Source organism: Colletotrichum orchidophilum (assembly GCF_001831195.1).
Source record: "Colletotrichum orchidophilum strain IMI 309357 chromosome Unknown Scaffold_34.1, whole genome shotgun sequence".
Taxonomy (NCBI): Eukaryota; Fungi; Ascomycota; class Sordariomycetes; order Glomerellales; family Glomerellaceae; genus Colletotrichum; species Colletotrichum orchidophilum.
The window spans coordinates 256,424-269,988 of NW_019172990.1; the positions used below are offsets into that span (position 1 = coordinate 256,424).

The window sequence follows — 13,565 nt, forward strand, 5'->3', positions numbered from 1 at the left end:
GGTGCAAACCTGGAGGAATTATCCCCTGAATGCCATCGCAGATCGGTGTATCTGCGTGGGTTTTGTTTATTATCTCGAGTAGACGGCTTATATATCTTGCCATGTGTACTTTACTCAAATCCTGAGTTCGGGGTGCTAATAGAGACGATGCACTCACCGGTTCCCTCTATTTCGACTTTTATTAGATACCTAGAAGCAAGACTTTTGAATGAACATGATGATTCCTTCAATCGGTGAAGCAGAATGCGTACAGGGTGATTGCTTGGGGATGGGATGAAATTGCTGTACAGACGGCCTCAAGCAGACAGCCTCAAGGTGCGGCGAGAGAAAGGATGCGAAAATATGTCTCGCCCCGAAGCCCGCAGGGTGAGTTAAAATTGCAGTGTAGGGTCTCCATAGAAGTCGGGAAAACAATGTATTGAGGGTTTGAACAAAACCGGTGCGTGGACAGAATCTTATGACTGCTGCTTCTTGATCAGTCCTGCGGTGGATGAACAGCCAAGTACGGTAGCTGCTCAGCGCGCTGTCGTCTTCCTCGGTGGCATTCGCTTGGAGAAGTGGACTAGTCGGGCCAAGATCTCGTATTCCGCGGTTTATGCTTCCTCGTCGAGCCCCTTTTCTCTGGCTACCTACCACCTGTGTAGAAACATGGAGAACAAGACTTGTCTACTAGAACAGAGAAGGTTTAGTTCACCCCCGTATTTGGGACACGTTGCTCCTATCCGTACATCGTCTGGGTTGTGAAGTTGCTTTTTGCCCGCCGTTGATCTGAATTCGACAACAAATACGAAAGCAGAAGACTACATGTACCTAGTAACAGTCTACCTAGGAACAGTCTGTCGCAGCGCCACATGTAGCGCCGCATTGGATATTGCCACCGGACACCGCTTACCACGGAACGACCGCTCCGGGGGCTCGCCCCGTACGGCGTATAAATCCACGATCCCGTCTAAGGGCTTCACTTAGCTTAATCAAGCCGCTTACTATCACATGTGCCTTCCGCCTGATACCTCGCTTTGCGATACAGTCTCACTCAGGAATATGGGCTCTGCCATGGAAGTTTCATGACAAGTGTAGAAATTATTTACAAGGTTTCTACGTACAAAGACATATTCTTCATTTGGCCCACTAGTCAATCACTTGCAATTCACTAACGTAATCTCAATTCTTGGATACGTAATAGAACTTTTATGGGTATTTCAAGTCAATTCATGTCTAGGAGCTGTCTCGCGCTTGCTGAATACTCTTGACAACTCTTGAAAGTCATCTCCGCTCCCTGAGTAACCTCATTAATCTCAATGCGCCTTTAGCTCTGTTTGGCGATTTCATGTTGACCACCCTGTTCTCGAAGGCGAATTCACGTTGCGCACAGCGAGATGCCACTGATCTCCATGACCTCACAACCTTTCTGCTCAATGCTAGCTGCCAGGTTGACACCACAGTAAGCAGTGCCGAATCTCTTCCAACTTTGAAACTGAAGGCGAACCCCTCACCGTCGCCCGGGGCCACTATTTCCATCGCTTCTAGAAGAGGCATACGCAAAGCAGCTCGACTTGCCTCAAGAAGCAGACATTCCAAAGATGACGGGAGAGAGACCTGGTCTCCAATTTGCATCGTTAGGCCTAGGTATTGGAGAGCTGGCCAGATGCGGAGACTATTCGGTAGCCCAGTAGGGTTGCCTGGTTCGTCCATCGATGCATGCCGGAAGAAGTCATTCGCATTGACCGCGTCGAATTGGGTAAAGCCTTGGAGATTGTAACTTGCATTGACCGCCGACGATACCAGAGCAGCATTGGCAAACCTAGGAAAGGACGGGTTCTTGTGCATACAAGATTGCGCCTCCCAAAGGCTGACTTCTTTGACAGTAGCAGACTTGCTCACACATTCGAATAACATAATCATTGCCTCCTCGCGTTTGAGGTGGCCTCGATCCCATGGGCCAACCGCGCGCCACGGCTCATAAGAGATGGTTTGGAGACGACACAGACTGGAAAGAATTTTCGCCAATGCCGTCCTCGACATGCTTCTGTAACAATGGCGAGTTACTGAAAGATGACTGACAATGGAGACCTGGTCAAGTTTGAGCTTACCAGAGCTGAGGTCCAGGAGGTTGCCAAGAAGACGCCTTTTCGAGTTCAAGGAAATAACACGACTTAGATCATGTCCAGCTGCGAGTACTCGGTGGCTTCTAGGGTGATGTTCATCGCTTGGGGAGCTGGCGCTCAACTCGAGTTCAATGCCTCCTGTGGATGAGCGATCAATCCATGCTGAAAGAGAATTGAACAGCTGCTTCAGGGCCTGGGAGAAGAGTTTATTGTTTGCCCTGATTGTGTCTGTGATCTCTGGTTGGTCGAACCCGTGGGTACTGTCGTATTCTTCAAGGACAACATGCAATGAGACCTTTCTGATGTAGTTTCTTCGGTGACTGTTGATAATATGGTCCAAATAATCCACATCGGAACCGGGATATGAAATTTGGAGGTGGTGGAAGTTCTGAGGTTCAAAAAAGCTTTGCCACTCCTTGGAAACGCTTGCCCAGGCCGACAAGTCATGTCTTTCATTTACCATCTCAAGCTCCTCGAGAACCATCAGTCGAATCTCCGGTGGCAAGACTGCTCAACAAAGATTATGATTAACATCGTACAGTGAGTACGTGGTATTTGAACGCAGCTTCATATTTTCGTCGGGGTAATTTGAAATGCTGGTTGCCGAGAATGTATTCCAGACTTTAATCCTGTGGACAAGACGATATTTAGGACGTAGGTAGGGTGTAGCGACTTAGAACTTGAATTGCTCGAATGCAGAGAAGTATGGAGGTGGGCGTGCTGCCCTTATTATACATTGGGAGGATTTTGAGGTCCCCGGTAGTACCATTATGGGTCGGACTTCGACACAGGACACCTTTCTAGACTTTGTGGCTCATTTTGTGGCTCATCACAAGACATATCTTTGGTAAAGCTGATTGTATATGATTGAGCTGATATCGCCGCATAAATGCGGATCAACATGAGGTGCCCAGAGCTTCTGTAGCAACATAAGCTAGGCCAAGAAACTTGTGTCCAATCATGACCATCCCGCCAAGTTGAAACTGTCAACGGCTATGCGAAGGACGGCACCGTGTTGCTGGAGCTGATTGCAGAACTCAATATCCCAAGATAATCCATCAACACATCGTCATCCTTGTGAAGATCCTGCTGCACCCAAATAGATTGTATCGTGTTCTTGACCGCTTGTATACTTCTTATCCGAACATCCCTTTGGGTCCTTTCGATCAGGTTGATGATACCAATTCTCTGTTCATCTCGTTGCGCCTCACAAGCGAGAATCAAGAGAGGAAAGAAGTGCTCGCAAGTGCATGACTGGACAGGCCCCGAGAATGCTGTCTCTATCAGAGCATCAAGATTTGCAGGTGGTTCCCATGGGCTCTGGGATGCCCGCACGAGATAAATCTGTGTCGCCGTCTGGTACAGCTCTATAGCGAATGCGGCGTCAGGATCTGAACCGGATGGGATGGCGGGTTTGATAGAGACACCCCCCACCCTTCTCTCAAGGTCCTTGAGTCGATTCTGGTACACTTGATTTTGACTTCGGGGGTCCCTTGGGTCCAGGAGTGTGTCGCAAACCTCGGAAAGCAGGTTCAATATCGCATACGTGGGATTCACCGAAGGCATGTTCTATGAGTTGAGCCGTTAGTGGAAAGCGCTAGATTCTGAGTAGCAAGAGGGGAGCATACGGGTCTGTATCTTGTTAGAGGAGGATACTGAAGATCTTGTGGTCCTGAATTATCCTTGATCAAAGTCTTGGGAACCAAAGACTTGTGGCGCCAATGATGCAAAGCGAACCGAGATTGTGTTTCATGGTAGTAGGCCCAATTCAGCAATTGGCCAACGTCGCTTTCATGCGGTTGATCCTTTAGTTGAGTGGCGTGAATCATATCGATGGCTCCCCATGTGTGCCATAGCCACTCGCCTGAGCCTTCCGAAGGATGTAGTATCTATATACATTGATTAGCCACAATGAATAATTGTAATGTAATGGGGAATGTCTCGTTATCCACCTCAAAAGCACCAAGGACCATGGACGCAGCTACATGTTGGGCCGCTTTTGCCAAGACCAAAGGTTCGCCTGTCACCGACGCTGAGAGATACTGGATTGCCTGTATCTTCAGCTTGACAGCTTGTTCATTGAGTCCATGGCGATGCAGTGAAGCGTAAGCGAGTAATGCATGGAACAGGGCGAGTCCAGAAGTTGCGTCTTGTACCAGGGTCATGCTCAGCAGTGCGTTTCGAATTTTCCAGGTATTTTGACCGAATGTGACCAGCGACCTGTAGGCAAAGTGTTGGACTGAGTCGATTGTCAGCCTTGAAGACTTGGGCCAAATTTTCATCGACCGACTCATGTGCTTCCAGGCTTACAGTGATGGACTAGGTCTAGGTCCGTGGGACCAACTCCTTGTTGAGGCTGCCTCGGGAGCCTTGGGAAAGGCAAAATTGGAAGGCAACTTTGGTTCTGCAGGGAAGAGGAGCCAGAGTAGCCATATAATTCCATGTCATGCCAGGTTGCATTCACAAAAAAGGGGCTGATGGTCATCTGACTTGATGTGCCAAGGGATTTCGGTCTCGGCGTGTCAATGCCCTTGAGGGCTCTTTTGTTGTCGCCTTCCCTCGGCCACGACAGTCGAGATTCATACCCTTCACATTCTCGCTGAGATCTAGCACACTTCTGACAATTCGGGAGGGCTCCATCACATTGGATCTTACGAGCTGAGGAAGCAAGCGTAATCAGAAAAGCTCCTCTGAGGTTTGTGTACTACTGACCTGTACACGTCCAGCAGCCCTTTCGAGTCTTCATTGCGGCAACGAATCAGACGGCCTCTTCTGATGGGTGTTTGCGTATCTCTGTCAGGCCAAACTGGGAGATTATGCGCTATGTGATGTATTATAATATTCCGCAGGATTCGGGCTCGGAGAAAGTTGCTCTCGATGGGTCTTTGACGGTTAAGTACTCGCCAGAGGCAGGTGAGACCAGACATTTGTCAGCCATCCTCTAAGCCTTTTCAAGATGCCTTACGGAAGGATTCCTAAATCCTTCCAATGTATCACATACCCCACACAAAGCAACTTTCACCGAGGCTAAGAGCTTTAATCTTCCCGCTTGTCCGTTTTGGGCGATTTGCTTACTTCGAAATTGACTTTAATCCGTCACATCTTACGACTGAACACAACGGTTGGGTGCCAAAAAGCGTCAGTATACGCAAGCCACTGAGTGATATGAATCAAATGGCATTTTGATTGTTGCAGAAGTAAGGCGATGCGGTTCTGACTTGAATATAAAATGGTCGCTTCCATCCTCGATATATCAAGTATGGAATCATCACACAGACTCATCTGAAGAAACCATCTTTCAGTTATCCACAAGAGCTACATACTATACAATCTACCCATCGTCTTCAAGTCAAATAAACCATGACTACCTATCTCATCACTCAAGCAACAGGCCAGCAGAGCCGCTCAGTCATCTCCCACCTTCTTCAAACTGGTGCTAAAATCCACGCCGTGGTACGCGACCTCCAGAAAGTCCCATCCAGCCTGCAACACCCCAGCATCACTCTCTTCCAAGGAGAAAGTAAGAATCTGGACGACATCCTCCCAGCGGCCCAAGGTTGCAAGGGTGCGTTCTTGAACACATTCCCTTACCCAGGGCTGGAGGTTTTGCAGTCCAAGACCATGGTTGAAGCCTGCCAGAAAGCCGGCGTCGAAATCGTTGTTACAGCTACGACCCATGGTACCGGGAACAAGACTTTTTGGGATGACGATATTATCAAGGAGATTCAGCTGCACCAGTACTTCTCCTCCAAGGCAGAGGTCGAGGAGATTGTCCGCGCTGGTGGTTTCAAATCGTACACCATTCTCCGACCGGCTGTCCTCCATTTTGACTTCTTCGTACCGGGTGTTTATGGGAATTTTCCTCGGCTTCCTACTGATGGAGAAATCGACGACATTCTTGTTGACGGTGCGCGCGTGCCTTACACGGATGCGAACGACGTTGGCAAGTACGCCGCGGCAGCCCTGCAGAACCCGACCAAGTTCAATGGCCAGGAGATCAACATGGGAAATGAGGTTTTGACCATGGAGGAAGTGCGCGACATTCTCGTCAAAGTGAGCGGCAGAAAGGTGGGAGTGACCAAGCGAACTCCCGAAGAGCTGGAAAAACTGGGCATCAGCGTGTTCGGCCAGAAGTTCCATCTCATGTCCAATGTCAAGGATCTTAGCTGGACCACTCAATCTTCCAAGGATGTTGGAGAGAAGTTCGGCATGCCCTTGGGTTCGATTGAAGAGGCGTTGCAGAGAGACAAGGCTCTGCTCCTGCAATGTTTGCCCGAGAACTAGTCTTCCAAACGCGAGGCGGAGATCATCATTCCATCTCTAACCTAACAAAATTAGATTGGACGCTGGTATTGTAGCTCATGGTCGTGTAGTGCTCATTTCATCGTAGTCAATCTGTATTACTTTGAGAATCTACTTTATCAATTTAGGTACTGAGATGCAATTTGAAAACAAGAAGGACGCCTGCTGGATGACATTTTGGCATCCGAATGCATTGAAGTGCTTTTCCCACACAAGGGGGCTCCATACTTAACGGAAGCTCGATACTTATGCAGAAGCGTAAGTTAAACTGTGTAGTTGGAGACTTGGCGAGTTTGCTGGTTCGTGAACTGGGTACAGATCAGTGCGACGTCCGGCCTAGCTGGGAGGACCCCCGAATTCTGCGGTGGGTTTTTCGATGACATTGACAGCCCGAGACCGATCCCGAGATGGACCCCAAGGAATCGTCACAGGCAGTGATGAGAGAGCGGCCGGTAATAACACGTCTCTCTGACGTGCCAAGTTCGGTTACAACGCCCGATGAGCGGATTTTATCCCCCATGGTGAAGAATCAAGAGCTGTGAATCCGACTTACGAGACTCAGAAAGTATTGATGACATCGCTTGGAGTAGTTCCTTCTTATACAAAATGTCTTCCATGTGAGTTTGCCGCGGGAGTCGGGAACGATTAGTGATTGCGACCCACAAGCTTTTGAGGATGATGCGACGCGCCGGAGTACACAACGAATCCGGGTTGATGATGCTCGGTTTTTACCCCTCGCGGTGACCTGCTTCTTACTCTCCATGGGCTGCTAGTAATGCCCAGTCGGGGGCTTGACGAGCACTGACTTCCGCGGGAATCTCTCATACAAAAACTCTCCAGCTCCCCCGCTCCTTGCCGATAGGGAATACTGGCGATATTTATTCGTACTATTTCTTGGAGTGAGGCACAGAGCTCTCTAGTATGATAAACGCCGCCATTTTGTCTCTGTTGGCCTTCATTCTCTCTTCCATTTTTTCACATCTTGGATTTATCTCAAGTTCTCCGTGAAACACTTGACCTGCTCTTCCTACAATCTTCGGCTCATCTTTTCTATCCCTGGGGACATGTTGGCATGGACGTTGAGTGAACATTGGAAATGTTCAGATACCCGTCCACGAATTGGCTTCCCATCACAGTCTCATGAAGGCATGGAAATCCTCATTCTGCCCCTCTGGTGTGTGTTTACCCTGTTGCCACAAGACGCGAATGAAGCTTATGCCATTGATTGGCTCCGCCGTCTGAAGCCTTGGCTAGCCATGCACGCCCTCGCCCTCGTGGCACTTCGAAACGCGTTCAGCTGCACCACCGACGAACAGCTCAAATCTCAGCATTTCACGCATTTACAGGTTGCCAAATGATTGATCCCTTTATCCGTGTGCCCACAAAACATGTCATATCTGGTCCAACTCAAAAAACCTGACCTTCCGCATCAAGATATTCAGCCCAAACCATTGGCCAACAAGCTTCTGCTAGGGTCCCATAGAGTTTCGCTTGACCTGCAAATCGCAGGTTGCTGGCCAGGACTTCCCCACGATCGGTCCGGTCCGAAGACATTCGGCCGACATGCAGTTTTTGGCAGCAGATGTAGATACTTGATAGTAACGGAAGTCTTGACGCAATTCATGATGGGCAGAAAATTTAGTGTTAGTAGCTGAAAAGCAAGGCTTTGTGAAGGCGCCATCATGTGTCTTTTGTCCCATCATTCATATTTGCCGAATCCCCCATTCATCTCGTACCCGTGCTGACCAGAATTCGCTGCACGTCTGACCGCAAAATCCTCCACAACCAACGATGGATCGAGTGGCTTGCAGGTCGCTTGCCGGTCATCGACGCCAGTCCGTGAGATAACACCCGAGCTGCAACATAAGACGACGCCTCTCGGTACACACCTACTTACCTTAAAAGCAGGCTACGCGCCAGAACACAGTTGATAAAGTTCGTTTTCTGTCCACTCGGGAGCGTGCGATTGCCTGCTTACCCCTCCTTTTCTCGACTTGCCTCCAGCTCCATCTTCAATAGCCGCTGGCAAGCCCTTGAGAAGATCCGAATTCAACTTTGCGCGACACGTCGATCGGAACCAGTGCACACTCGATCCATGGATTGAAGGAGCTTGGCACTCGAAACCCAAATTCATCATGCTGGATATCGCAATCATCGGCGGCGGAATCGCCGGTCTCACGGCGGCGATTGCGCTCCGGCGAGCAGGCCACTCTGTGACGATATATGAAAAGTCGTCGCTGAACAACGAGATCGGAGCCGCCATCAACGTGCAGACGAACGCGTCACGTCCGCTGGTGGCTCTGGGTATGGACCCGGTGAGAGCGAGGTTCGTCATGGCCAAAGGCAGCCGGCTCCTGCGAGGGGATACCCTAGAGGTAACCCACGAGCTCAATCTGGGTGCTATTGCAGAGCGGTACGGGTCGCCGTGGTACTTTGCGCACCGAGTTGATTTGCACGAGGAACTGAAGCGGATGGTGACTGCGGCTGATGGCGGCCCGCCTGTGACTTTCAAGTTACGTAGTGAGGTGACGACTTATGTGAGCTTTTGTGACCCGGGGTTTTGACTCTATGCGGGGATGTTGGAATGCTGATGGTGTGCTTAGAACCCGGACGCTGCCAGCTTCACTCTCCGAGATGGGACAGTCGTTTCTGCGGATCTCGTGGTTGCGGCCGATGGTATTCACAGCGGCGGCGTCGAGGCGATTCTGGGTTCGCCTAACCCCGCGTTCCCGGCCGCGCAAGACAACTTTTGTTACCGGTTCCTAATCCCCATGGATGCTGTACTTTCGGACCCTACCACATTGAAGCTATTTGAAGGCGCTTCCGGAAGTTTCAGAATGTTTCTCGGGGACGGGAAGAGAATCGCCACCTATCCGTGCAGAGGGTATGTTGTTTTGTCGCCGGCCGGACATCGCCACCAGGTTTGCGACTGACGTGAAATAGCGGCGAGGTCCTCAACTGCATTGCGATATTCCATAACGAAGTTGATTCTTCGAGTAAGGAAGGTATGTTGGTCTCTGTTATCGTACAGAAAACTTGATCTCTGTGCCGTGAGCAGAAATAAGAGAGAGGACTAATCCTTATCGTTAGATTGGCACAACTCGGTTGATAAGTCTCACTTGCTAAAGCTTTTTGACAACTTCCACCCAAGTGTACTAGCGCTTCTACAGTAAGTATGGCCTCCATAGCATGTCCATCCTTGGCAACTGACGTTTTTCACAGCAAGGCGAGCGAAGTGAAGCAATGGCCTCTACTGTACAGAGCCCCCATTCCCACATGGAGGAAAGGCAGAATGGTTCTCATTGGGGATGCAGCCCACCCAATGCTCCCACGTAAGAGAAAGTCTCGCGCATGTTGTCGTCCCTTCATTTACAAACTGCTTGTAGATCAAGGCCAAGGAGGCGCGCAAGCTATCGAGGACGGCGTTGCCCTGGGTGTTTGCCTAGCCAACATCACCGCACATGACGATATTGCGGAGAGACTAGAAGTATTTGAGCAAATCCGCAGAAACAGAGCCAGTGTAGTTACTGTTTTCAGCAACGCTGGACAGGACGAAGCGGAGAAGATTAGGGAGGCTGCATCTCAGTTCATACCTGTCGAACGTATCCCGAGTGAGTCTTATGCAGCTCACCCCAGTGTCATTGATGCCAAGGTTCCATCTAACAGAATGAGTAGCAAATCCGGGCGGCTTCTACGATTTCCACTTTGACTACGACATCATGGATGACTCGGCGGAACACATGCGGAAGCTCGATCCCAACTTTAGGCTTCCCGACGCCTTTCTTCAAAATGAGCAGGGTAGTCGAGCTTTTTTGTAAGAGAATAGGGAGCTAGAATTAGATGAATATGATGTGGGGAAGTTGGGGAGTGTTTACGGTTTAAAGTGAAGATATTGGCGACGGAGCGAAATACCTACTTCCACTTTCCTAAAGTGCTAAAGGTGCCAAAAGTAATTTCCAGGTTAGGTAAGGTGGGATGTCGGACCGCAATCAGTCATGATCCATGTTAGGGGAAGGCAAGAACGTAGCAATCTCAAGGAAAGAGCAGCAATGATCACCTCATGATATTTGGAGAAGGAGGCGCCTACCAGCTACTACATGGTACAGTGTTGTTCTGCTACTTAGGTACCCTAAGGTAAGATAAGGTAGCGAGAGCGCCCTAATTCTTCCTCCTCCCTCTCCCTCCCACCGTCATATTAAAGTTCGGACAACATTAATATTCCTACACTTCTTTAACTCGGGCTAATCTCATGCCTGCTCGTCTTTGCCGAAAAAAACGACTACAATCATCAACTATTCACGCTGCCCCTTACAGAGCGAGGGCACGGCAAGCTTCTCGAGCTTCTCGAGTCTTCTGATCACAAACAGGGGCGGGCGACCTGACCACCTGTCACCACCATGGAGGAAACCACAGAGTGGTCCAACTTCAACAGATGGCCCAAAGTCCCACCATGGCTAAAGATCCTTATACTCGTTGTTGGGCCAGTCACATTGTGCATGGCCATCATCATTATCTGCATCAGACGGCGTCATGCCAAACGCATCGAGAAAACCGATGATGAGAATGTATACAGAATTCCCTGCCAGCCGCTCCCTTTTCATCACTAATCTTCTCTTCGCAGTCTCCTATCAGCATGAAAGAAGTACACGACGCCCATGGCGGTCAGGATGGAGCATGGGAAGATAACCCAGTTCCGCTAGCTCGTGTTGTCATGGCTCCCCGACGAGGACGAGGTTCCAAGGAACAAGAAGCCTGGGAGCCGGTCGATCTTTCACCAGCGTCATCTTTCACGGCCACCCCATTATACGCCATCCCGGAGGCAAGACACAGCAGGTACTCACTGATAACGACGGCACTCGAATCACACGATCGGTCTTGACCACAGGCGGGTATGACCACCGTTGGGACACAAAGGAGGGACGGGATCCCACTGAAGGACAGACTCTTTCCACTGAATAGATGAGCCTACTGATACACTCTAATAGCATACAATTTTCACCCACTCCTGTCTCCCGCCCGTGACTGTTGCTCCGGTGCGTAGACCCTCTGGACAGCGCGGTCATGAGCCGCCTTGAGCAGCACCAAGTCGCGCTCGTGTCTGCTCCGCATCTCCCTAGCCTCGGGAGGCAGCAACGTCTTGTACAGGGTTTCTCTTGCCTTGACCTCTGTGCAGCGTGCCAATACGGTCACGCTTGCCAGCCAGGCGGCCAGGAACATCAGGAACGGTTTCTTCCCCATCAGCCAGGCGTCGAGGCCGAAGAAGTGCGCGACCAGCAACGTCACACTCAGAAAGACTTGAGCGATGGGCAGTGCCAAGTCCACGATTGGCCATACATTTGGACCAAAAATGCCTCTGTCCTTCATCTCCTCTTCGTAACTCATCAATTCCTTTTTCCACTTGAACTCGCATTCGTGTGCTGACTTCATGTCTACGAGGCGCAGGTGATACGCTTCCGTGGCGTATACGATACGGGAATGACGCTCTTCATACGAGTTCTTCGGTTCGGCCCATTCGGAGAAGAGCGCATCGAGCTCAGCTTTTGCCTCGCGGACCAGTCGAGCACGCCGGCGGGGCGTATCGGGAGCCTCCACTCTGGCCCCGGCGGGTGCAACCTGGGTTGGTGTTGATGACCTCCGTGTTCTTGACAGAGGAGGCAAAGTCTTGTCTGTTTCGATTGTCGGATATTTTCCTAGAAAATCTCCTGATTCGTATTCGGTCGGGTCCGAATCTATGGGATGTGCCTCATAATCGTCGTCAGACCCATACTCACTATCACCGTCACTCTCACTGTCGGCTTCGTCCTCTTCCTCATCCTCGCCCTCGTACTCGACATCGTCGTCCTCGCTCTCCTCGGCCATGAAGCTAGAACCGAATCGATAGGGATCCTGGTCGGCGCTCTCGCGCGCAAACATTTCGCAGATTTGGATCAGCGCGTCAACGCATCTCCTGTCCAGCTGCGAATCATGCTGCTGCTCCTCCAGCTCCCTCTCGCACACCTTGCCGATTGTGTCGATGCACTTATTCACAACGGCGAACTTTGCATTCTGCTCGGTCACGCTCGCCGAGGTCGACGCAATCGCGGCGCCGGCCTGTTGCTTGGCCAAGTCTCTCAGCTCCTCCAGCGTTTCTTCGACCTTATCCAGCCGCTCCACCACATTGGGAAAGCTCCCCACCGATTCTGTGGGACTATCAGGCTCATCTTGTTCCGGGACAGCCTGCGGGAACGACGCGAAACACATCTGAGGCGCGTACATGGGCGACGGTGCTGTGTGCGGTCTCTTTGGCGAATTTGTCGTGCCCAGCGATATTGTGGTCGCCGGCGACATGGGGGACGTGGTTGTGCTTACTGACGACCGCCGTTGAATCTCCCTCCACCCTTCCACCATGCGCTTCATAAACGCCGCCTGGTCGGGCATGATCTTGACGACCTCATCGGCTGCACTGGAGATGAAGTCGTCTGGGAGGACGGGACAGGTTGATGAGCGGCGGAAAGGCGGCATTGAGACCGCCGTGGAAGGGCGGCTGCTGTAAGTCGCCGTCGACGGACGGCTATCATTCTTCTTTTCAATGCGTTCTGACTCGGAGGTTGTGTCCTGGAGCTGCTGCTGCTTGTAGGCGTCGACCTCGTCGAAATAGCCATCCAGGCTCTGTGAAGACTTGCGTGATGAGGCGGGAGTCTCAATGCCATCGTAGCTCTTGTCTTCCTCGTCCCCCTCTTCCTCGTCGTCGTCGTCATACTCATCGCTGGAGAATGAGAAGTCACCGAGTTCCTCGGAGAGTCGTCGTGGTGCGAGGGCTGGGGACCCATGTCGGGGACTGGCTGGGAGATCCCTCATTGTGATTGAATGTGGTTGTGCGTATGTTGATGGGTTGTTCAAAGCCTCAAGTGAGACTCCAGTCGAAGTTGTGGATGAGTGAGTTGTCGCAACCTGCGTGTGTGGATGGCAGCAGTTTGAGTGTTGGTCTTGGTCAGCTACCTTAGCCAAGTGGGCGGGTTGGGATGATGGATTGCGGATTGCGGCAAGGGGGGGGCAACTGGAAAGGGGAGGGGACCCTTGGCGCGGGGTGAGTGGGCTGGGGGGCCGGCGGTGAGTGAAAAAGGCCGCAACGATGGTCAGTTGCGTTGCTGCTAAAGGCTGAAAAAGCTGCTCCCCGAG

General features: G+C 51.0%; 6 protein-coding genes across 6 annotated transcripts; 3 read left to right on the plus strand and 3 right to left on the minus strand.

Annotated features, from left to right (window-relative positions):
- Positions 1-1,263: 1,263 nt before the first annotated feature.
- CORC01_05054 (uncharacterized protein) lies at positions 1,264-2,589 on the minus strand (the record flags this gene model as incomplete). Its single annotated transcript, XM_022616701.1, has 1 exon — positions 1,264-2,589. The coding sequence occupies one exon, from the start codon at positions 2,587-2,589 to the stop codon at positions 1,264-1,266; it is 1,326 nt and encodes a 441-aa protein (XP_022476842.1).
- Positions 2,590-3,098: 509 nt separating this feature from the next.
- Positions 3,099-3,671, minus strand: CORC01_05055 (uncharacterized protein; the record flags this gene model as incomplete). The annotated part of the gene is made up of 1 exon (XM_022616702.1): positions 3,099-3,671. The coding sequence occupies one exon, from the start codon at positions 3,669-3,671 to the stop codon at positions 3,099-3,101; it is 573 nt and encodes a 190-aa protein (XP_022476843.1).
- Positions 3,672-5,465: 1,794 nt separating this feature from the next.
- On the plus strand, positions 5,466-6,389 carry CORC01_05056 (NmrA-like family protein; the record flags this gene model as incomplete). The annotated part of the gene is made up of 1 exon (XM_022616703.1): positions 5,466-6,389. The coding sequence occupies one exon, from the start codon at positions 5,466-5,468 to the stop codon at positions 6,387-6,389; it is 924 nt and encodes a 307-aa protein (XP_022476844.1).
- Positions 6,390-8,542: 2,153 nt separating this feature from the next.
- On the plus strand, positions 8,543-10,225 carry CORC01_05057 (FAD dependent oxidoreductase; the record flags this gene model as incomplete). Its single annotated transcript, XM_022616704.1, has 7 exons — positions 8,543-8,944; positions 9,011-9,291; positions 9,351-9,412; positions 9,498-9,576; positions 9,630-9,739; positions 9,794-10,018; positions 10,083-10,225. The coding sequence occupies 7 exons, from the start codon at positions 8,543-8,545 to the stop codon at positions 10,223-10,225; spliced, it is 1,302 nt and encodes a 433-aa protein (XP_022476845.1).
- A 579-nt stretch (positions 10,226-10,804) lies between these two features.
- On the plus strand, positions 10,805-11,286 carry CORC01_05058 (uncharacterized protein; the record flags this gene model as incomplete). The annotated part of the gene is made up of 2 exons (XM_022616705.1): positions 10,805-10,972; positions 11,029-11,286. The coding sequence occupies 2 exons, from the start codon at positions 10,805-10,807 to the stop codon at positions 11,284-11,286; spliced, it is 426 nt and encodes a 141-aa protein (XP_022476846.1).
- A 116-nt stretch (positions 11,287-11,402) lies between these two features.
- On the minus strand, positions 11,403-13,244 carry CORC01_05059 (uncharacterized protein; the record flags this gene model as incomplete). The annotated part of the gene is made up of 1 exon (XM_022616706.1): positions 11,403-13,244. One exon carries the CDS (start codon positions 13,242-13,244, stop codon positions 11,403-11,405), a length of 1,842 nt encoding a protein of 613 aa, XP_022476847.1.
- Positions 13,245-13,565: the final 321 nt, after the last annotated feature.